Source organism: Hippocampus zosterae, chromosome 12 (genome assembly GCF_025434085.1).
Source record: "Hippocampus zosterae strain Florida chromosome 12, ASM2543408v3, whole genome shotgun sequence".
In the NCBI taxonomy this organism is placed as follows: Eukaryota; Metazoa; Chordata; class Actinopteri; order Syngnathiformes; family Syngnathidae; genus Hippocampus; species Hippocampus zosterae.
In genome coordinates, this window is record NC_067462.1 from 261,354 (window position 1) to 284,575 (window position 23,222).

General features: G+C 54.5%; 1 protein-coding gene across 1 annotated transcript in view; it reads left to right on the plus strand.

Annotated features, from left to right (window-relative positions):
- Positions 1–23,222, plus strand: part of ttn.2 (titin, tandem duplicate 2) — a 174,926-nt gene that overhangs the window by 7,442 nt on the left and 144,262 nt on the right. The window contains exons 18-41 of the mRNA XM_052081957.1: positions 311–538; positions 740–981; positions 1,063–1,319; positions 1,462–1,626; positions 1,715–1,883; positions 2,746–4,430; positions 4,744–5,025; positions 5,105–5,371; positions 5,577–5,849; positions 6,170–6,433; positions 7,172–7,432; positions 7,525–7,785; positions 8,028–8,291; positions 8,620–8,880; positions 8,950–9,210; positions 9,389–9,649; positions 9,825–9,969; positions 10,574–10,742; positions 10,850–11,081; positions 11,284–11,568; positions 11,686–11,811; positions 11,890–12,078; positions 12,531–12,917; positions 13,459–13,509. Of these exons, the coding sequence (XP_051937917.1) occupies positions 311–538; positions 740–981; positions 1,063–1,319; positions 1,462–1,626; positions 1,715–1,883; positions 2,746–4,430; positions 4,744–5,025; positions 5,105–5,371; positions 5,577–5,849; positions 6,170–6,433; positions 7,172–7,432; positions 7,525–7,785; positions 8,028–8,291; positions 8,620–8,880; positions 8,950–9,210; positions 9,389–9,649; positions 9,825–9,969; positions 10,574–10,742; positions 10,850–11,081; positions 11,284–11,568; positions 11,686–11,811; positions 11,890–12,078; positions 12,531–12,917; positions 13,459–13,509 (6,985 nt within the window). The remainder of the gene's footprint in view (positions 1–310; positions 539–739; positions 982–1,062; positions 1,320–1,461; positions 1,627–1,714; positions 1,884–2,745; positions 4,431–4,743; positions 5,026–5,104; positions 5,372–5,576; positions 5,850–6,169; positions 6,434–7,171; positions 7,433–7,524; positions 7,786–8,027; positions 8,292–8,619; positions 8,881–8,949; positions 9,211–9,388; positions 9,650–9,824; positions 9,970–10,573; positions 10,743–10,849; positions 11,082–11,283; positions 11,569–11,685; positions 11,812–11,889; positions 12,079–12,530; positions 12,918–13,458; positions 13,510–23,222) is intronic.

A 23,222-nucleotide genomic window follows, 5' to 3' on the forward strand; every position in this document is an offset into this window, starting at 1 on the left:
GGGTCAATTCCTCAGTGGACTCGCGCCTCCCGCGATGCCGCGGCCAAGTCTCCCTTGGCTCGCATTCGTTGCTTGCCGGAATTGAGTTGGTGACGAGTTCGGTTTGAGAGTTTTGCATGAAAGAGTCGCGGGGCTGTCGCACGTCTGTCAAAGAGAAGTCAAATTCAAGACGGGATCCTCTTTTGCAAAGGGATTTTCGTCTCGGTCTCGACTCGTCTCCTTTTCCTCTTGGCCTCTTGGTCTCGCTCTCTGCAAAGTCCCCCGGCTTGCACGCCGGAGCGCTCTAAGCAGTTTTCTTCTCGTCCTGCAGGAGTTCCTCATTTCGGCCTTTGAAGAGCGGATCATCCAGGAGATCGAGATCCGCATCCTGAGGATTACTTACACGGAACTGCTTCGGGAGGACGGCGAGCAGATGGCGAGCGCGCCCGAGCGCGAGGCCATGGCGCCCACCTTTGACACGCTGGTGAAAAACTACCGCGTCGTGGAGGGAATGGGCGTCACCTTCCACTGCAGGATCGCCGGCGTGCCGCTGCCCAAGGTGAGGACCTGATGCCCCGTTGGTGGAAAACGCATCCCTGCCCCCGGTGAATGAGCGCCGCGGACGCACGAGGGCCCGAGCGGGAGCTTTGAGTTTTGAGGCCAATCGCCAGAAATCTTCTCGGTCAAGCTTGGCGCGTTGTCATTTGACTTGGCGTCAACGCGGAACGCTGGCTTCAAGTCCTTGCGCGGCTCCCGACAGATGGCCTGGTACAAAGACGGTGAGCGCATCCGCGCCGGCGGGCGCTACCAGCTGGAGGTTCTTCAAGACGGGCGCGCCGTCCTGCGACTGGCCGCCGTTGTGCCCGAGGACGAGGGCGTGTACACGGCCTTCGGCAGCAACGTGAAGGGAAACGCCGTCAGCTCGGGGAAGCTCTACGTGGAGCCTTCCGGAGCCGCGTCGCCTCGGAGATACACGCCGCAGCCAGCCGTGCAGAGGATCCAGTACGTAGCCGAAGAACCCGAAACGCTTCGGGTGCATCGAAGCCAGTTGGCCTGACGGCGGGGGGCTTTGTTTGTCCGTAGGTCGGAATCCCCGCGCTTGCCGAGCCGCTCGCCGAGCCGCTCGCCGGGCCGCTCGCCGGGCCGCTCTCCCAGTCGTTCTCCGGGACTTTCTCCCGCCCGAAGGCTGGACGACACGGACGAGGCTCAGCTGGAGAGGCTCTACAAGCCCGTCTTTGTCATGAAGCCCACCTCGCTCAAATGCTCCGAGGGCCAAACCGCCAGATTTGACCTGAAGGTGGTCGGCAGACCCATGCCGGACACGTACTGGTTCCACAACGGTGAGCGGCGCGTGCGACGGGAACGGACGCCCTTCCCTTGCCTTACGGTATACTCGCGGTATGGGAGAAAAGGCTCAGCGCTTGACAACACGCGCCCCCCCCCCCCCCCACCCCCCCCCCCTCCACGTCCGTGTTCTTCCAGGACAACAAGTGGTCAATGACTACACGCACAAGATCGTGGTGAAGGAGGACGGCGTTCAGTCCATGATCATCGTCCCCGCCGTGCCGCAGGACTCCGGAGAGTGGACGGTTGTCGCTCACAACCGGGCCGGCCGCACCACCATCACCGTGACTCTGACCGTGGAAGGTAAGCGTCCCTCGCGGCCCGCCCGCCTTTGTCTCCCCGTTTCGCCGCCCCACCCCACCTTGACCGTTTGCGGCCTTTCCGCCCGCAGCCCAAGAGAGCTCGACGCGTCCCCGTTTCGTGGAGAAGCTGAAGAACATGGTGGTCAAACAGGGAACACTGGTGGAGTTGGCCGTCAAGGCCGTCGGAAACCCGCTGCCGGACATCGTGTGGCTGAAGAACAATGACATCGTCACCCCGCACAAGCACCCGCAAATCAAGTAGGCTTCTTCGGCGACGTCCCCGCGCGCCGGACGCATCTGGCTTCTTCGGAGCATTCCGCCTCCGATGCGAAAGGCCAAACGTTGGCTGGCGAGTCCCACCTATTTCGTCAGCTGTGACGAGCGAACGGCCCCTTCCCACGATGGCGGGACGATCTTTTGGGGTGGAGCTGTTGTGAAGCGGGACTTGCAAACCCGACTTCGGTGGGAGTCTGGCTGGGTCTGGGCCGCATCAAAAACGGGGGATCGACGATTCGAAATAATTCTTTCGGCCTTCTCGAACTGGTCTAATAACGGCGGCCGCAAAGGCTCTTCGGGACGCGAAGAAGGCCGTCGAGCCGGTCGCGTCGCGTCTCTCGTCTTGTTCAATGTCACGTTGATTCATGACGTGATGTCTTGAGCGGCACCGCAGTGGCCCTACGCTCAGCAAAAAAAGCATTCCGTCTCGTGTTCCTCTTGAAAATCGGCCCTTCTCTTTTGAAAAGGACGCCGCCGGGACCCGTGACATGATATCTAGCCCTTACACGTGCTGTCGGGTCAGAATGATGCTTTGCCAAAAGCTATCATGACCCCGAGCTAAGGTAGCTTAATAAAACGCACACACACATGAACAATGCATCGGGCAAAAGTGCAACGTTTGATGTCAGGTAGGGCTGCACACGGCACACAGGCCAGGGGTTTGAGAGCCCTGTTGGAATCGGACAATATGCCCAAATCTCGCAGTCCTCGCTGTCAAATTCGGAAGGGGATGTCTTACGCGATCGCTTATTTGTGAGGAAAGTGGCCGCCAACGTTTTGCGATGATTATTTCCCGGATGAGTACCGTTACCGATGAAGGTTCCTTGTTCATGTGATTTGCCAGGATCGAGGGCACCAAGGGAGAGGCCAAGTTTCAGATCCCGTCGGCGTCGGGCTCAGACAGCGCCTGGTACACGGCCACGGCCATCAACCGAGCCGGCAGGGACACCACCCGCTGCAGAGTCAACGTGGAAATGGACTTTGCCCCACCGCTAGCCGAGAGGAAGCTCATCGTCACCAAAGGAACCTACAAGGCCAAAGAGATCGCCGCCCCCGAGCTGGAGCCCCTGCATCTCCGCTACGGCCAGGAGCAGTGGGAGGAGGGAGACCTTTACGACAAAGAGAAGCAGCAGAAGCCGCAATTCAAGAAGAAGCTGACCTCCGTTCGGATGAAGAAGTTTGGCCCCGCTCACTTTGAGTGCAGACTGACCCCGATCGGCGACCCCACAATGGCGGTGGAGTGGCTGCACGACGGCAAGCCCCTGGAGGCCGCCAACCGCCTGCGCATGGTCAACGAATTCGGCTACTGCAGTCTGGACTACGAGGTTGCGTACGCGCGAGACAGCGGCGTCATCACCTGCAAAGCCAGCAACAAGTTCGGAGTCGACCAGAACTCGGCCACCCTGATCGTCAAGGACGAGAAGGGTCTGGTGGAGGAGAGCCAGCTGCCCGAAGGAAGGATCGGCGCGCACAGGATCGAGGAGATGGAGCGCGCGGCTCACGAGGGCGGGCCCGCGGGGGTGGCCACCGACGAGGAGACCGAAAAGACCAAACCCGAAATCGTCCTCCTCCCGGAGCCCACCCGAGTGCTGGAAGGCGACGTCGCCCGATTCCGCTGCAGAGTGACCGGTTACCCCGCGCCCAAGGTCAACTGGTACCTCAACGGCCAGCTCATCCGCAAGAGCAAGCGCTACCGACTGCGCTACGACGGCATCTACTACCTGGAGATCGTGGACATCAAGTCCTACGACACGGGCGAAGTCCGACTGGTCGCCGATAACCCTTTGGGAACGACGGAGTACGTCGTCAAGCTGGACGTCACGCAGAGGGAGGACTTCAGGTCCGTCCTGCGTCGGGCTCCGGAAGCCAAGGCGTCGGTGTCGCCGCACGACTCGAGCAGAGTCGCCAAGGTGGACCGACCTGCCGAGGGCTCGCAAGACAAAGAGGTCGTGAAACTCAGGAAGACGCAGAGGATCGTTCACGAGAAAACCTCAGAGGAGTCCGAAGAGCTGAAGAGCAAGTTCAAGCGCAGGACAGAAGAAGGCTTCTACGAGTCCATCTCTGCGGTGGAATTCAAGGCTCACCGGAGGGATGACTCCTACGAGGACTTGTTGAGGAAGACCAAGGATGAGTTGCTCCACCACCTGAAAGAGAAAGAGGAGGAGGAGCGGAAGAAGCTGGAGGAGCAGGGCAAGATCACCATCCCCACAATCAAACCCGAGAGGATCCAGTTATCCCCCAGCATGGAAGCCCCCAAGATCCTGGAACGCATCACCAGCAAGACCGTCAACCCTATGGACGAGGTTCGCTTTCGACTCCGGGTGGTGGGCCGACCCGAGCCCGAGTGCCAGTGGTTCAAGAACGGCATCGAGCTGGAGAAGTCGGACCGCGTCTACTGGTACTGGCCCGAAGACCATTTGTGCGAGCTCGTCATCCGAGACGTCACCCCGGAAGACTCGGCCAGCGTCATGGTCAAAGCGGTCAACGTCGCCGGGGAGGCCTCCAGCCACGCCTTCCTGCTGGTGCAAGGTATCGTCACCTTTTCGCTCTTCGGGATGGAGTTTGGAAAGGTGTTGACAAAAAAACTTTGTCGCACACACAGAGGGATACGGATGCGGATTTTCCACGACGGCGAAATTGCCGCGTGATGCGTCTTACAATGTGATGCAAATGCAAAGACAATTTGATTCATTCTACCTTGAAAAATGTTCCCATAGAATGTAGAGGGGGGAAAAAAAATCATCACTTTCAAAGATCCGTCCTGGACCAGTGGTCAGTTGCGGGCGGTGATGCGTGAGGCTGTTTTCCGGCAGTCAGTCATGGCTTTGCTTTGTCTTTGTAGCTAAGGCCGCCGTGAGCTTCACCCAAAATCTGGAGGACGCCGACGCCCAAGAGAAGGACACCATGGTGACCTTTGAGTGTGAAACCAGCGAACCTTTCGTCAAAGTCAAATGGCTGAAGAACAACGCGGAGATCTTCTCCGGAGACAAGTACAGAATGCACTCTGATCGCAAGGTGCACTTCCTGTCCGTGCTGATCATCGACGTGAGCGACGCCGCAGAGTACGCGTGCGTCCTCGCGGACGACGACGGCATCCGCACCGTGGCGAGACTTCATGTCCAAGGTGATCTTGCCTGCCGATTCTGAGTGTCCTCCGTGGCACCGCCGGTGTCGCCGCTTGACATCCACGCCTCTGACTTCAGGTGCCACGCTGGAGCTGATCAAAGCTCTGGAGAACATCGAGGTTCCCGAGAGCTACGCCGGCGAGTTTGAGGTGGAGTTGTCTCGAGAGGACGCCAAGGGCAGCTGGTTCTTTGGAGACACGGAGCTGTCTGCCGGCAACAAGCACGTTCTGTCCTCCCGGCGCGGAAGGCACACCCTGACCGTGAAGGACGTCAAGAAGGAGGACCAGGGCAAATACACTTTTGTGTGCGGAGACTTGAAGACGAGCGCCTCACTGAGTATGAAACGTAAGGAGCTCGGACCGTCGTTCTTCCGTTCGCAGACACTGGCGCCCGGCCGTGAACGAGTAGGGCAAAGTGGTGAGGGCCAAGAGTGCGCTCGTACCTCAAGGATGGGGTGTAACCGCTAATATGGCCTTCCGGGCCCGAGGGCCGTTTGCGTCGAGCGCCGTCGTCCGGATCGCGCGCTAACCGACGGGCTGTGCGTCCGCAGTGCGTCCGGTGACCCTGATGCAGCCTCTGTCCGATCTGACCGTCTGCGAGGGCGACATCGCTCAGCTGGAGGTCAGGTTCTCCCAGGAGAACGTGGAGGGAACCTGGATGAAGAACGGCCAGGCCGTCTCCGCTTCGGACCGAGTCCACCTGGTCGTGGACAAGGCCGTCCACAAGCTCCTGGTGGAGAACGCCGGGCCGGAAGACGCCGCCTCGTATTCCTTTGAGGTTCCCGGCCACTTCATCAGCACTTCCTGCAAACTCAACGTTCAGAGTAAGGCCACCGATCCGCCGCGGGCCGACTTGATATTGTACCGTCAGTCACAGAGTTGAGTCAGGGAAGAGAAACGTGTGCCAAAGTTCAATTTAAATCGGTCGGAAGTGGTCGTTGGAAGCCAAGTTAAATAAATGGCGTCGGTGGATAGGTACTCAAGTTGAAACATGGCGGCTGGGAGCAGGGTGATGAGTAAGGTGGGGCCGGAGGGCGGACGGATGAACGTTCTTTTCCCCAAAGAGTCGGCGCGACCTAGCGCCGCAACGATTCCCCCCGTCGGCATTTTGATTTTGAGTCGGTGACCCTTTGTGTCATTGCAGCCATTGAAATCGTGGCGCCCCTGAAAGACGTGACTTCGGTGGAAGGCACCAAGGCGGTTCTCGAAGCCAAGATCTCTGCTCAGAACGTGGCCTCGGTCAAGTGGTACCACGACGACAAGCCGCTGACAGCCGGCGAGCGCGTGCAGATCGTGGCCAAAGGCGCCAAGCAACGGCTCGTCTTCAGCAGAACCTTCGCCTCGGATGAGGGACGCTACAAGCTGCTGGTCGGGAAGGTGTCCACCAGCTGCCATCTCACCGTGGAACGTAAGACGAAGCCTCTTGAAAGGGAGGCGGATGGAGGCATGCGGACATTTCCCCAATTTTTTTCCTTTGAGTGCCGCCGACCGAACGGCGCAAGAATAACTTTGAACTCGAACATACTAAACACGCTGAAAATAATCTGTCAAGCCATGACTTTGGTCTTGATTATGTATGAAGGCGTCTGGGGGGTGGGGGGTGGGGACGACATCACAAAATCCACATTGTCCTTCTTGGCCAAGTGTGTTGAAAACAATCTCCTAGGCCGTTAGTCAAGCAGTTTACCTTATGACAAACTAAGTTTGGTGTCCGGCAAGTTCACGCCTCCAGTAGATTGGAAGTAAGTTGCTCGCACACTGGTAGCTTTTTTGACTTTGATCTATGGAAGGATTTTTTTTTTTCGTGAGGTATCTGGGAGGCTGCACTCACAGCCTGTCTCCAGTAGATTTGAGATAAGCTCGGTCTCTCCTTCCAAGGGCAATTAAGAGTCTCGGGGCAACGTCATCTCCGCCTTTCATACAGACGAGCGCCATGATTTGAATCGTGCAGACAGAGCCACAATCGCCACAGAGCTACTGAAAGAAAGCTTTTACCGAGGTGAAGGTGAAACGTCTCCAAATCGGCAAAGAGAGTCCGGGTGCCTCCGTTCAATCCCGGCGGACAATCGCATCCCGCGTCTCCTCCTCGTGGTGCCGGTGGATGAACTTGCCCTCACCTTCTTGTCTGCGACGGTTTCATTTGCAGCGGTTGAAATTGTCAAACACATGGAGGACAGAGTGTGCTCCGAGTCCCAAAACGTCACCTTCCAAGTTCAAGTGTCCCACGCCGGTATCGACCCGGTCTGGACCTTCAGAAACCAGCATCTTAAGCCCGGTCCCAAGTACAAGATGGAGTCCAAGGACAAGACTCACTCTCTGACTGTCATCGACACCATGAAGGACGAGGAGGGAGTCTACGGCTTTCACGCCGGACAGAAGACGTCCGGCGCCACCCTCACCGTCTCCGGTACGTTTTGCCCCGGTGAATTCAGCTCGGCGTCCGCTCGCCATTCCGATCCCCCATAACCCGTGCTTGCGCGTCTTTGCGCGCCCCAACAGGCGGCGCCATCACACGACCTCTGACGGACGTGACGGTAGCCGAGTCACAGACGGCGGAACTGGAGTGCCAGGTGGCCAACGCCGACGCCGAGGGCAAGTGGCTGAAGGACGGCAAGCTGCTGGACTTGGACAAGAACGTCAAGAGCGTGGCCAAGGGAGCCGTCCGTCGCCTGGTCGTCGCCGTCACTCGACCGCAGGACGCCGCCGAGTACACCTACCAAGTGGCCAACTCCAAAACCTCGGCCAACCTGCGGGTGGAGGGTACGTTTCGGCTTCGCGACTCGTGTGAAAAGTACCGATGAAATCCAAGTACAGACTCTGCAAAGTCTGTACTTTGCACGTGTGCACATACGCGGATATTGGAAGGACAGAATCCGGAAAAGTACTCGCTTTGAATCAAGTGGCGGGGCAATTTGTCGTTTTCAACTTGCACTGAATGAAAAGTAAGAACGAAATAGCGGCGCGAGGCTAAGCGAGTAACTGCTGACCTGTGTGGGATGCAGCGGTGAAGATCAAGAAGACTCTGCGCAACCAGACGGTGACGGAAATGCAGGAGGCGCTCTTCACGCTGGAGCTGACGCACGGCGACGTCAAAGGCGCTCGCTGGTTCCGCAACGGCGTGGAAGTGAGCGACGGCGACAAGTACGGCGTGAGCGCCCAAGGCGGCGTCCACGTGCTGCGCGTCCGTGCCTGCCGCTCACAGGACGAGGACGTCTACTCCTTCAAACTGGGCAAGCTGACGGCCAGCGCTCGCCTCAACGTGGAGAGTGAGTGGCCGCGCTCCTTTTGCACACGGGGGAAAAAAACCCCAAAACAAAACCACCCCACCACACACATTTCGAAAGCGCAGAGATTTCGTTCCAGTGCGGCGGCGGTGCCCGAGATTCCAGCGTTTGCTTGGTAGAGATGTATCCATTTCCATAGTTTTTGGGTTTGTCATTGCTTGGGCGCCGGAATGTCGCTCGCAAAGTGACCACGCGTGCACGATTTGAGACCAGTCCAAGCAAGGTCCCGAATTCGGCGGTTTTAAACAGTGCGGCTGTCGATGAGCGCTCATCTGAATCTGGGCCTTGACGGTGCGGCCGTTGCGTGCAGCCATCAAGATCGTGAAGAAGATGAAGGACGTGACGTCGCTGGAGGGCGCCACGGCGTCCTTCGAGATGAGCCTGTCTCACGACAACGTCCCGGTCCGCTGGATGTTCAACGGCGCCGAGCTGACGCCCGGAGACTCCTGCAAGATTCTGGTGGAGCGCAAAGCCCACAAGCTGGTTCTGCAGAACGTGGACAGCGCCAGCCAAGGGGAGTACACGGCCGTGGCGGGACACCTGCGGTGCGCCGCCAACCTCACCGTGCAAGGTACTCTTTGGACGCTCGCGGGAGAACGCTGAGGCCGGTCTCGGTGATCTCGCCAATTTCTCTTTCCAGCTCTGCGCGTGACCAAACCCCTGAAGAGCGTGACGGTGGCCGAGACGCAGGCGGCCACCTTTGAGTGCGAGGTGTCCCACTTCAACGTGCCGTCCACCTGGCTGAAGAACGGCGTGGAGATCGAGATGAGCGAGAAGTTCCGTGTGGTGGTGCAGGGCAAGCTGCACCAGCTGAAAATCATGAACACCAGTAGGGCCGACGGGGCGGAGTACACCTTTGTTTGCGGCAACGACCGCGTGTCCGCCACGCTCACCGTCAACCGTAAGAGCCCGACTCGCTCACGCTTTCACGCGTTTTCCTCGGAACCCAAAGCTCTAAATTGAGCAGTCGTCGTGCCAAAAACGGGACTTTTGTCTTTGCGGCCTCCCGGAAAGCGCTCGCCAGTTTGATGGTCCTTGTCTGAGTGCCGACTAACCCGGCGATCGCTTTCTGCATCTAGCCGTCCTGGTCACCTCCATGCTGAAAGACCTGAACGCTCAGGAGCGAGACACCATCACCTTCGAGGTCACCGTCAACTACGAGGGCATCACCTACAAATGGCTGAAGAACGGCGTGGAGATCAAGTCGTCCGAGAGGTGCCAGGTCCGAAGCCGGCAGCTGACCCACTCGCTGACCGTTCGCAACGTTCACTTCGGAGACGGCGGAGAGTACCGGTTCGTGGCCGGCTCTGCGGCCAGCGCCGCCAACCTTTTTGTCGAAGGTACGTGCCTTCCGGAGCGAACTGCTGATCCGGCTTCCGAGAGCGAGCCCCAGATCAATTGATCGATTGAGCGAGCCGTCTCGAGTCTGAACTTGCGCTGGAGTACTGGCCGTGAGCACCTTTTTGGCCCCTTGTTGCGCACGGACTGAATGCATGCCGCTCTTCCTGTGGCCAGCTCGTGTCATCGAGTTCACCAAGAAAATCAAAGACATCAAGATCACGGAGAAGAAGAAGGCCATGTTTGAATGCGAGCTGTCGGAGCCCAACGTCCAGGTCGTGTGGATGAAGGACGGTCTGGAGCTGGACACGTCCGAGGAGAGGTGAGCCGCTGTCCAAGTGTCCCGATCCCGGCGGGGTGTCGGGGGTTGGGGACATGAAGCGCGAGTGTCACTTTGGGAGCCGTCTCAAGCAAATCTTATTTGTCTCCTGGATCTTTCTCGCTAAGATCCGAAGCCAAAGCTCACATTGCGACACCGAGCGTTTTCAAGTTGCGCGCAGAAAGTCGGCGGAATCACTGCATCTATTGGTCTCAAAATCAAGGCTCGTTCCAAAACACGTTTCAGGTTTCAGGCCATGGTTGCACCCTTGACTTTTCTGGGAGTGGCTGGCGGGGTAGGGGGCGCTTAGGTGCCATCTGCGTGTCAGTGACGAGCAGTGATATTTATCCGTCGACGCATTTTCATTATTGATCTTAAAACAACCAATTCAATTGGAAACGGAAACAATACTGGGAAAAACAAAAAGCGACGATGAGGAAAGCACACAATGTCTTTTTTGCTCTTTGCAGCTGTCGATTAGAAACAGGCTGCCGAATGCAAAAAGTAGCAGAGTAGATGAAGGCGCAAGGCAGTCTGAGCCCGAGGCGCAAAACTTTCCGGGGTTGAGCGATCGCGTAGGCCTCAAGTTGCAGCTGTGCCGCCGCAGGTTCGTGGTGACGGCCGAGAAGTACGTCCACCGCCTCATGATCCAGACGGTGCGCATGTCGGACGGCGGCGAGTTTTCGGTGGTGGCCGGCTCCAGCGTGTCCAAGGCCCGACTCACCGTGGAAGGCCGCGACATTCGCATCTCGGAGCCCGCCGAGCGACACATCACGGTGACCGACCTTTCTCACGCGACCGTTTCCATTCCTGCCCTTTTGAAGTGGGAGGCGCCGATGGCAGGGAAGCTAAAGCCCTCCCCCGTCACTGTGTGTGGCGCTAGGTTCTGGAGAAACACCGTGCCACTTTAGAGTTTGAGGTGAACGAGGACGAGGTGGAAGGGCGCTGGCTGCGGAACGGCGTGGAGATCCAGTTGTCGGAGGAGGAGCGCTTCAGCTACGTGGCCATCAGGAGGCTCCACCGCCTCACCATCTCGGAAACGTTTCGTAGCGATGCCGGCGAGTACGCCTTTGTCGCCGGGAAGAACACCAGCGCTGTCACCTTGAGAGTCAACAGTAAGTCCAGCCATTGCGCCGCGTCTCATTTCGTCAGTGAAAAGACAATTCTTGGCCAAAACGTCACGGCTGGACTCCTTTTCACGGACAAAGTGACTCATGACTGATGAGACTGGCAACTCTTTGTCCTTGGGGGGGGGGGGGGGAATATTGCGGTTCCCAGCTTACAGACGATGACCAAGGTATTTTGTGTCTGGCGCAGTCCCCGAAGCGCCTCAAATCCTGCGCCACATGGAGGCTCAATCGGTGGAGGCGGGCAAGCCCGCCCGCTTCTCCGTGGCCGTGAGCGGTGTGCCTCAGCCTCGGATCTTTTGGTACAAGGACTCTCAGGCGCTGTCGCCGGGCTTCAAGTGCAAGTTCTTGCGTGATGCCCAAGAGCACACCCTACTGCTCATTGAGGTTTTTCCGGAGGATGCCGCCATCTACAACTGCGAGGCCAAAAACGACTACGGCGTGGCCACCAGCACCGCCACGCTCACCGTGGAAGGTGAGAGGGCGACGCTTCCACACCCATCTTATCTGAATGGATGTTTTCTACACTCGTCCGCTCAAAATGACAGAGGATGGTACAGGGGATGGTTTTCAGCTGGTGTTTGTGTGACAGTGCCGGAGGTGGCTTCCCCAGAGTTGCCCGAGATTGTTGCCCCGCCCGTTGTCATCTCACCCATGGCCAGCACGTCCACCTTGGAGGGACAACCAGCTCGCTTCCAGTGCAGAATTGGCGGAGACGGTACTAAGTTCTTCAGGGCCGACGGTGTAACCGCAACGAGCGGTAGACTGAATGTTGTTCATGTTGTTCCTCATCCAGATGTCAAGGTCAGCTGGTTCCACAAGGACAAGGAGATCAAGCAGTCGGAATTCTTCAGGATCTCTCAGCTTGATGACAGCTGTCAGCTGGAGATCTCAAAAGTGTACCCAGAGGACGAGGGCGAGTACGCCTGCGTGGCCGTCAACAGCGGCGGGACCGCATCCTGCTCCGCCACCCTCACGCTGGACGGTAAAACTTGATTTGAATCGATATCAGAATATATTGGCCGCGCCTGTAAAAAAACGCACACAGAAATTGTCTCGGCTATTCCAAACCCCACCAGTATTTTGGGAACAAGGAAACTCGTTCCAAAATTTTGTTCTCCTCTGCCCCCTCCTCCAGTGAGGGCCACATACAGAAACATGGAAGGAACAAGTAAGTTACGTCCATTCGTATTTAGGAAACAAATTCATTAAGCTGGAGGTCCACGTAATGCGGATGCTCAAATATTGAAAAACAAAAGTTCCAGCTTGGTGCCATCGCAGAAAATATCACGATTATTTACGTCATCTCTAAACAAGACTGCAACTGTGATTAAGAAACCAACAGGGGCCCAAGGTCACGCCACAGGCCCCTCAAGTAGAAATCCACCAAAGTGAGTCGACTTTGGCCCTAAGATCGTCCAACGCGCTTCCTTTCAGGGCAAAAACAGTCAGTGGAGCCTCCCGCCGAGCAGTACGTCTCCACCACACTCAGCAGTCGAAAGAAAGCCACCCCCAGCCAGAAGCCAGTTTTTCTGCGGCCGCTCACGAGTTGCTCGGTGCCACACGGCGAGGTGGCCCGCTTTCACGCGCTCGTGTCCGGCACCCCGGCGCCAGAGATAAGCTGGTTCCACAACCGGCAGCCAGTGCTGCCCACCAAGAACGTGGTGTTCCATTACGACGAGCTGACCAGCACCGCCACCCTCATCATCGTGGATGCCTTCTTGGAGCACGCCGGCCAGTACACCTGCAGAGCCACCAATCTCGCAGGAGAGGCCACGTGCTCGGCCACGCTCGACATCATCGAAGAGCGCCGGGAAGAAGAAGGTAACTTCCGGACATGTCTGCGTCGAGATCACCGACCCGAGTCACAAACTAAGCTACCGCCCAAGTCCTGCTCTCATTCTCCCTTTGGAATTGAGCTGCTTGCTTCCGTCCCTCTGCATTTCATGTTAACGCTGTTTTGGGAAACTTCCCTGTCACCTTCCTCGGCTCCACCTTCCTTCAATCAGAGTCACTAACAAAATGTTGAAAGAAATCACAGAAAGTCCTCGTCGTCCCACTCATGTAGGCGGCCCTGTCCACTTTGGACTCGCCAGCTCCTGTGGGTCTTCATTTCTTCTCAACTCTTTGCGAGAATTTCTTTATTTACCCACCACCAGCTCCAAGCTCCCTGAGTCCAAGTCACAAACTAATGACCAAGACCTGGTCTTCATTTCTTCTCAATACCCCACAGAAAAAAAACAAAAGCTCACCTCTTGACCTCCACCCATACTTGTTTGCATGCACCTCACTCCTTTTCCACCGTTTTGCACCCTTTGAGAATCTGGTTCTCAGGCCCAATCTAAAATCAATCTCTTGTCCACAGTGACTCAAGAGCGAGAAGAGATCGAGACCACCATGAAGCAGGAGGTGAAAGGTAAGGTGGTCCTCATCATCTCTTCCCAGTTACATGACAGCTAGATGGATCCCTCTTCCACTCTGAAGGCACTCTGCGGGCGGTCGGGAGGCTTTGAGGCCGCCTCCGCAGACACCGAGCAGAGTACAAAATGTTCCAAATGTTCCCATTGGACTTTGCATGTATCGTGCCGCGGTAAAATGGTGGCGGTTCCGTCCGGACGATTTTTGCCTATTTGCATCCAGCGGTTCCTTTCATGGCATGAAGTTTCTTGCGAGAAGAGAAGTTTGTATTTTTTGTTTTTGTTTCCTGGGTAGATCTCAGATCTGACGTTCACCATCAAGGTTGATTTGAACCAAAATGGACATTTCTTATGCTGGCTTGCAGATAGCGATGATGTGACTCCTGTGGTTTGCAGTCATCATAACCCCAGTCAAACTATATTAGTTCGAATAAACGCCTTCTCACCAAATTTAGCACTTCAGTCGCGATGCTAACGCTTTGCTTTGGGACATTTCGTGCGAGCATTTCATTCCTTTTGCTGTCAAGGACTAGAAAGGGCGTTTATTCTCCTGTCTGCAAGTCAGGTAAGAAGTACTCCACCCAGAAGTGATTTTTTTTTATTTTAATTTTTTTTTCCGAGCAGCCCCACCTTGAATTTTGCTTTTTTAAAGTCTCCCAAGTAATAATTTGTCTTCAAGAAATTTCCACAGAAGAAGGATCAAATCTTCCTGCAGGTTTCTAATAAAAAGAATCAAGTCTTGCGTTTATTCGAACAAATATGGTGAGTGCAATTATTTCTTCTTGCAGTGTGATCGCATGCATTCAAATTTTTTTCCATTAATGAATCATTCATTCCAATAATATCTGTGGGTTTTTATGCCGCCGCCTTAGTCCTTGCGTTCTCTCCGCAGAGCCGGGCTCCCTGGGAGCAACCCGGTTGCTCGGAGGAGCTTTCTCCGGCACCGAGGACTTCCCGGACCATGCTATGGTCTCCGCCAAGCCCTGCCCCAGCAGGACCTCCTCCATCAGCTCCCCGACCGACAACATGAAGCCATCCTTCACCAAGAAAATCAAGTTCCGGTCTGTCCTGGAGGGCGAGCCGCTTGTATTCAAGTGTAAACTTCTGGCTTGCCCTCCACCCACTATTCTCTGGTTTCATAACAATAGGTCTGTACCCAAAGCATGCAGGCGTAGGATCTGGACAGAGAGCGCAATGCACGTACACACAAGCAGCTTGCTCATCGATAGCGTCAGGGAAAAGGATTCTGGCAGTTACAAGGTCATGGCAATAAACTCGGAAGGTTCTGCCGAGTCCACGGCCTCTCTTCTGGTCTCGCTGAGGGAAGAGCACGCGGCCAACTGCCTAGGCTTTGTCCGTCGCTCCGTGGAAGTCCGCAAGAGTGTAGCCGATATGGCTGAGCAGTGGAAGGGCCGGACGATTAGAGTGGACCTCAGATATGTAGGATCTCCATTTGACAAGATGTCGAAGGTCCACCAGCGGCAAACTCGGTCCAAGAGCGCTCTGGTGCGTACAGTTTTCTTTCACTCGACTTCTTATTTGCATGAGAAAGAGTCTCTCAAGGAGTCTAAGGGTTTGGAGACGGCCTCAGATCGCGCCCCGTCCCCACAGCCCATGTTTAGTCGGTCCGATCGCCTTCACGACAGATTGAGTGATATCTACTGTGACCGGCGAACCGGAACTCGCTTCAGTGATAAGTTTAGCGACCGATGCAGTGACCGCTACAGCGAAAGGTTTAGTGACACCGAGAGTCTTCACAATGAGGTTAGAACTAAACTCAGCACGCTGCAAAAAGCTGTCCGCCAGAGAAAGAGGCTTTCTATCTCCACCATGTCTTCCTCCGAAATTGACTGCGAGTCGGTAGCCAGTGATTTGAGCTATCCGGATTACGCAGAGCGAGTCAGGGTGAACGTTGAGCATTTTAAGCGAGCGTTTGACTTGGGCGAAGTTCTGGGTGAGTGTCGAGGCTCGGAGGTGAGCCAGGAGACCTCTCGGGCTCATGTTAGACATTCATTTGAGCCCCAGTCTCGAAGCAAAGCCATGAGCATCATGAGAGGTGAGCTGGTTGATGTGGTGGTGCCACAAGGATTGTGTGCTGATGAAGATGAACAAAACAAATCTGGAGATTTTGATCAGGTTCAGGCAGAAATGAGTGAACTTCAAATCAGGGTCAGCAACCTCAAAGTGGAGTGTCAGACAGAGGAGGTGGACCCGAACCTCCCTGAACCCACATACCTCCCCAAAATCCCAAGGCATGCGGAATCACCATGCCAGCCTGAACCCACATCCCGCCACAAACCCTCAAACCACTCTGACTCCACATACTATGAGAAAACCCCAGACCACCCGGAATCCCAGTACCGCCATAAAATCCCATTCCATCCTAAATCCACATGCCACTTGGACCCCCCACAATACCCTCAACCCACATACCACAAGGAATGCCCGGAGACGGCGTACCTCCTTGAAAACCCATACCAACACGAACACCCGTATCTCCGTAAAACCCCACAATTCTCCAAACCATTAGCCTCTGGGGAACCTTGCTCAATCACATTTCATTCCGATTTGGCAGTGACTGAGCACTGCGAAGATGATTTTTCACTCTCAGAATCTCAAAACCTCAATTTGGTAGAGTTTGATATGAACCGCATCTCACCTGAAGAATGTGAACAGGTTGCAACAACAGTAGGTAACGAACCGTCCCAAATAGTCTCATGTCAGAGTCTGGATGGTCAAGTGGTACATGAGGGAAAGGGTGTATCCCTTCAGATTAGGAAGGGCAGTTGGATGTCAGAAGCCGAAGCATTTGAATCTGAATCTAGAGAGACACTATACACACAGCCCAAAGAGCACATTTACACCCAGCAGGAAGCAAGAGAAATAACTGTTTTGGAGCCCAAAGCCATGTTGCGGAATTTACCAAAATTGGAAGACGGAGCAGTTGAAATAGAAAATGAGGAATTGTTTATGGGGCCACAGACTTTGCCCGAAGACAAAGTACAAACTCGGCCACACCTTAAAACTAAAGGGAGAGGAGAGGGAGCAAAAATAGTTGTGCCACCCAGGGACAAATATGCTAGAGAGTCACAGTATGAAAAGAGATTGAAAGCTGAGCACGTTGAGTGTGAGGACAAACTCCTGGCCCGAAGCATTGGGAAGCAGCAGCAAGTTCAGCAAATCACAACAAAGGAAGCTTCTCAACCTGAGACTGGCCGGCCAAAGCCTGAAGAAATATTGTACACAACGTCAAAAGAGCATACTTACAGCCAGACAGATGCCAGAGTGGTAGCTCCTGGAGAAACCCAAGCCCCTGCAGTACTTTCGACCCACAATGTATTGGAAATAGACGTCCGACCAGAAGACATGGAAGACAACGGACTGTTGTCGCCTCAAGTCAAAGCAGAAACGGAGCGACGCCTTAAAACTAAAGCTCGAGGGAAGGCACTAAAAAAAGTTGAGCCAGCTGAGAACAAGCGGTGCAGCGAGTCCTTGAGGGAACAGTACGTGAGGAGTCTAGAAGCTGAGCGCATGGATTGTGAGGGCAAACTCCTGGCACTGCGGATCATGAAGTGGCAGCAAGGTATGGCAGAGGAGGAAACGTCTCAACTGGGAGCTGGCCTGCCATTGCCAAAAGCGACACCAGATATGGAGTCAGAAGATGGAAGATTTCAATCTGAATTTGAAACTGGCATGCCAAAGCCCAGGGAGATTCCAACTATGGAGCCCGAAGAACACATTTACACTCAGGAGGTGGTAGGACAGGTCACTCCTGAATGGACCAAAGCCATTTCCTGCCTCACCGAATCTTCTAGAGTGAACATCGAGGAATCCAATACTGAAACCGCAACAGTTTCAACACATAAATCACCTGAAGTCATTGCGGAGAAAACCAAAGGTGAGAGACAGCAGATGTCTCCTCCGGTCATTGTACACTCAGAGGCAGCGAAACGAATTGAGCCAGCTGAGGTCACATGGGCTGGAGAGTCTTTGGAGGAGCAGTTTGAGAAAAGTCTGGAAGCAAAGCATCAAGAGTGTGAGGTAAATCTACAAATCAGGAATTGGCGGCAAGGTACGCAGATGACACAGGAGGAAACATTTCCACCTGAAACTGGCCTGCTCATGGAGCCAGAGGAGCATATTACCAGCCAGCATGAAGAGAGAGAGGTAACTTGTCAAGGCCCCAAAGCCATCCCCCCATGTTTCCACCAATATCCTAGATTGAAGCGCAAGGGAACTGATCCGAAAGCTGCCACACCTTCAACCAATAAATCCCCTCAAGTAGAAGTCAAGTCAGAGGAAATGGAAGACACGGACCTGCTTGTGCAGCCACAGGCATATCCCGGAGTCACAGTGCGATCAGAGACGCAGCCTAAAACTAAAGGAAGAGAAGAGCCAGCAAAAATGGACGAGCCAGCCGAGGACAAATGGTATGGAGAGTGCTTGAGGGCGGAGGATGAGAAAAACCTGGAAGTTGAACGGAGTGTGTGTCAGGCAAAACACCTGGCTCCACAAATCAGGAAGTGGCCGCAAAGCGTAACGCAGGAGGAACCCTCTCAACCGGCAACTGTACCGTCTAACCCCTACATGGAATTGGGAGGACCAGTTTACATTGACAATAAGAGCGACCCATATCTAGCAAAGCTAAATCAGCTTGGGATGGAGCTAACACAAAAGTCCACTGGGGCAGAAACTCCTCCCGCACTGAAACCCAGAGGGAAAAGGCAGCCAAGGGGACTGGAAACGCTATCTGTACTGCATGGACAAATGAAATTGCCCTCCAAGGCCGAAGATGTAGAGGAAAAGGTTTTGTTTGCGAAAACAAGTAAGGAGCAAGAACTTCAGCTCTCAATGGAAAATATTTCTGAGCTGAAGAAGTGTGAGCAGTTTGTAAGTGAAGAGGAAGCCCTGGCCCAGCGCATCATGAAATGGCAGCAAGATGTTCTGACGGAACAAGAAGAGGTCAATAAGCTGGACTGTGAGCGGACACATGCCCATCCCCCTATTCAGCCAGCGAGGAGCACCGAGGAAGAAGGAGGAGTGAACAGAATGATTGCCCGAGAACCTCTTCGACCACATGAGACGGTCCCCGGAAAGAAAACCTCCTTTGGAAGAACGTCGCAGGAGAGCTTCATGAGTCATTCGGACCCCAATCCACAGAGTGAGGGTGGGCCGTGTTCGCCCGTTGTTGTGTTGGCGACCGAGGGCCGTGAGGTCAGACTGCAGAGGGACAATGAGTACTTAGTCAGTGAAGAAGCGGCTCAGGCCCAGCATCTCCTTCGACGGCCACCAGATGTGGTCAAACCAGGGGGAGTAGCTGATCTGGAGTCTGACTGGGCTTTTGGTTTACCGGCTAAATCCTTACCTGATGACGTCTCTCTTCCACATATGGAGGCTCCAACGAGACCTTCACCCATTTCTGGACAAAATGAAGTGCATCTGACTGCGGATGGAGCCGAAGCTCGCGTGACCCATTCAATTCTTCTCCACGTTGATTATAAGCCATCTACACCATCAGATCCTCAGCATCCACTTGTACCAAAGCAGGCGGAATCCATGACTGAGACAAAAGAAGATGCTGGTGATGTTTCACCGTTTCAGAGATATTCACCTTCACCACCTCCCGGTGTCTTTCCAGTAAGCTGGAGACTTTGCTCCCCAATGCCGGATACTCATGAAGAGTCATTAGTTGGCAGACATTCCCCATCACACTGTCCTCAGAGAATTGAGTCTGAACACATGCTGACGAAGGAGGAGTATCCTTCGTCAGCATCCAGGAACCAGGAGGAGATGAGCCTGGGAACATTTGTGGAAAACAGCCAGGAGAAACCACACGCCGATCTGGTGGCTGTGGGAAAACAAGTCAGCAATAAGTTCTCAACAGTCAAAGATGAAAGCCATCAGGCATTGTCGGAGCACAGGACTGTAGCAAAGATGAGAAGCCACGAGCAGGACATTTCCGTGGGTGCTAACCCAACTCCAGTATCCGTGATGCCCCAGGAACCAAGTGCTGAGTGTTGTTATCCGAAGTTTGTAAAAGAAATCTCCTCACTTCAAGTTGGAGTCGGCGAGATGTCAGAGTTGAGCTGCCAGTTTCGAGGTGACCCCTTGCCTCAAGTCACGTGGCTCAGGGATGGACACGCATTGGCCCACAACCCCGACTATGACATCACAATAAAGTCTGACAAGTCAACGCTGACCATCTTCTATCCAACCGCAAACCATGAAGGGACGTACGAGTGCGTCATCAGGAACAAACATGGAAAGGCAATCTGCTTTGCCAATGTGGAGCTCTCAGAAAAAAAGATTCTCTCACAGGAGGCATTTGGGAGGGGAGAGGAACCTCACGACAGAGGAGAAGCTTGCAGTGAAACAATCAGCCAGCAGTACCTCAGTGCCTCAGATGCGGACCATTCACCTCCTGTGGACATCAGAATTGACGCCTCCACGCCTGACCCCGCAAGGATGGAGGAGTGCGGTGAAGGTCGACCTCTGGACTGCCCCGAGCTGACTTCAGACAGGCAAATCAGTCAGACTGGCAAGCACAAATTTACTTCCTCCTCCGATGCTCTTGCTCAAAGTCCTCATGTGGTCAAAGCGTTGGAGAGCCTCAACTGCCCAGAGGGTCAGACGGCCATGTTGGAATGCGTTGTCACGGCTGAACCTTCCCCGCCGGAGGTCACATGGTTTTGCAACGATATTCTTCTCGAAACAACGGCAGGAAAATACAGGGCAGAAGTTGATGGTCGGGTACACAAGCTTTACGTCAGCTCTTTTACTCGGACTGACGTCGGCGTTTACAAATGTGTCGCAAAAAATAAGGTGGGGGAGGTGTCGTCCTCCTGTGATGTGTTCTGTGAAGATGTAAAGCTTATTGGCTTTATCGAAGACAAAGGTGGCATGGAGACAAAGAAGAAACACCCCGCACCCCAGGTGCCATCGAAATCCACATCGGGTGGATACAGGGAGCCCCCACTTATCTCTGGATGTGGGCTGCAACAGTCAGCTGCTGTGATAAAAGTGTGTCAGATTAAACAAGCCTTCGAGTCAAACTCGGCTCCTACTTCATTTCAGAAGCAGCGAGAGGAACTACTTTCCCCTGTGGAGTTCATACCTGCAGTGACCAGTCCTCGTGATGAAATACAGGGGCACCCAGTCACACCTGACCATGGCAGTGTCCCTACTGATCCTTTGGTGGTAACCCACTTGCCATGCCTATCCCCAACTGTTAATTCAGCCACCTCAATGGAGAAAGTCTTCGAAACCAGTCTGGTAGCCGCAGACATCGAGGAGGTAGCTGTCAAACAATTTGTGGAGGGAGAACGCGAGTCTTTGGAGCTTGACTGGCCAACACCCCAAAAATCAGCTCACGTTCCACAATACCTGACAGAAGGCCAAGTAAGGGTGCTGGGCGAGGAGAAAAAGGCACACGGCTTCGATAAAACTGCCGGCTTCGTTCCCTACCAGTCTGATAAAGTGTCATTCAAGACCCTAGATCCAAACGACCCAGCAGAGAACTCTTCAAGATTGCCTGAATCACCAAAGTCTGAAAAACCAAGTGAAGCCTTGAAGTCTGAAGGTTTTCCAGAGGTGCAGGGTTATGTCATCGAGGAGAAGTCCACTGATGTTGTGAGAGACCCGATGCAAGAGGTTAAGACAGGCAGCAGCGGGCAGTTGGAGGTGGAGAGCGTTTCTCTCCCTGAGCCTCCGTTGGCTAGTGGTGTGTTTTTCAGTGGGCCGGCTTCCCAGGTCAGTCTGATGCCGGCAGTGCAATTAACTGCTGCAGATGCAGTCGTGACAGAGAAAGGTCCCGATGAACTTGATGTTGTGGAAAATCTGGAATCACTTGTTGTGCAACCAAATGTTGGGGGTCCCGAACATGTCCCATCCAAGAGCCATTGTTCTAGAACCTCTGAGGGTGGACAAGCAGGGGGAGCTGCATTTGGCATCATGGAGGAAGAGGAGGTGACTTTTGGTGCAGTGTTTGACTATTACAACCCTCCGACAGACTGGGGACGGCCACTCTCCCCAGAGTCTGAGATGTCGATAGAGATCGGCAGCACAGTTAGTGAGGAGGTAGGAGAGGTCGCTGAGAGCTTCTACACACCGCGCTCATCCACAGAGGTCTCTCAGCCGACTTTCCATACACCCAAGTCTCAGAGTTCCTTCCATACCTTCAGTTCTCCCAATTCCTTCCATACCCCTAATTCTCCCAATTCCTTCCATACTCCTAGCTCTGATACAGCAGGTGGTTTTGAGACCCCTCCAGAGTTTCCATGTTCCCCCACACAAACGAGACCCATGTCAGACTCCAGGGACAGGTTTTTCTCACCCGTTCAGTTCTTCGCGTCTCCTGTGGATAAGGGCATGGCAAGTGTACCAGCTGAGGTAAATGTAGATGCGCCGTGGTTGCTTTCCGGGAGGAGCGGCTCTTTTGGTCCCACCTCCCATCAGGAGAAGGTGCACGGAATCCCACCTGCCTTCCTTAAACCTCTCACTAAGAAAAGCGTCTTTGAAAATGAATCTCTGACCTTTCTTGCTGAGGTATTTGGCCTCCCATCTCCTGAGGTGAAATGGTTCTGCAACAAAACCCGGCTGTTGGCTGACGATCGGATCCTTATGGAGCGTGACGGAGACAGCATCTCTCTCACGATTCGCCCTGTCACCAAAGCTGACCAGGGTGAATACATCTGCCACGCCGTCAATGATGTTGGCGAGGCCCGAAGCGTTGCCTTCGTGGTCGTGGTGTCGCAGGAAGCGAGGCTCACGCGCGCCCCGCCCGCAGTTACCCATCAGCACGTGATGGAGTTTGATGTGGAGAAGGATGACTCTTCTCGCTCACCTTCTCCTCAGGAGATCTTGTTGGAGGTGGAATTGGATGAAAGTCAGGTGAAGGAATTTGAGAAACGTGTGAAGATCATCACCATTCCAGAGTACACAGCCGATAGCAAGAGCATGATTGTTTCCCTGGATGTTATTCCAAGTATTTACGAGGAGGGCACCGTGGGCTTTGTAACCCAGGAGCACGAAAATCTGAAAATAGCTTTTGAGGTGACCGAGATGCCGCCACGGTTTATCAATCCCATCTGTGACGTGCAAAGCTCACAGGGTTCCACCGCCATGTTTGAATGTTCGCTGATGGGAATTCCGTCTCCCGTCGTGTCCTGGTTCAAAGGGGACAAAAAAATTCCTCACAACGACAGACGGTATCTGCACTCATCCGATGGTGACAACCATTTCCTGAAGATCTGTAACGTTGCAGCGCAGGACGGCGGCATGTACACTTGCAGCGCTGTCAATGTTGTCGGCGAAACACTGTGCAGAGCCTCGCTGGTGCTGCTCAGCACCAAGGAATACTCTGGACTGACCAGAGGCAGGGAGTTGACAGCCGTGTCTCTTGGCAGTGCCATAGTCCAGCCACAGAAGTTTGACCTGCTCGTCGGAAACTCGGCGGAGGACGGCGGACAGATGTCAGAGATTGAACTTGAGTTTGAGTTTCAGCGGGAGGCCGATGAGTCTCAGCGCGCTGTCCGGCTGGTGGCCAACGCGGATGGGGAGATAAGCGAAGACCGGTACATGAGCATCAACTTTGACGTCTTTGCCGAGTCCTCCAAAGAGGACAAGGTGGATTTCAAGGGAAAGTCCACCGACTTGTGTAGCTTTGAGTTCCAGGTGACCGAGATGGCCCCGAGGTGTGTCATTCCCTTGATGG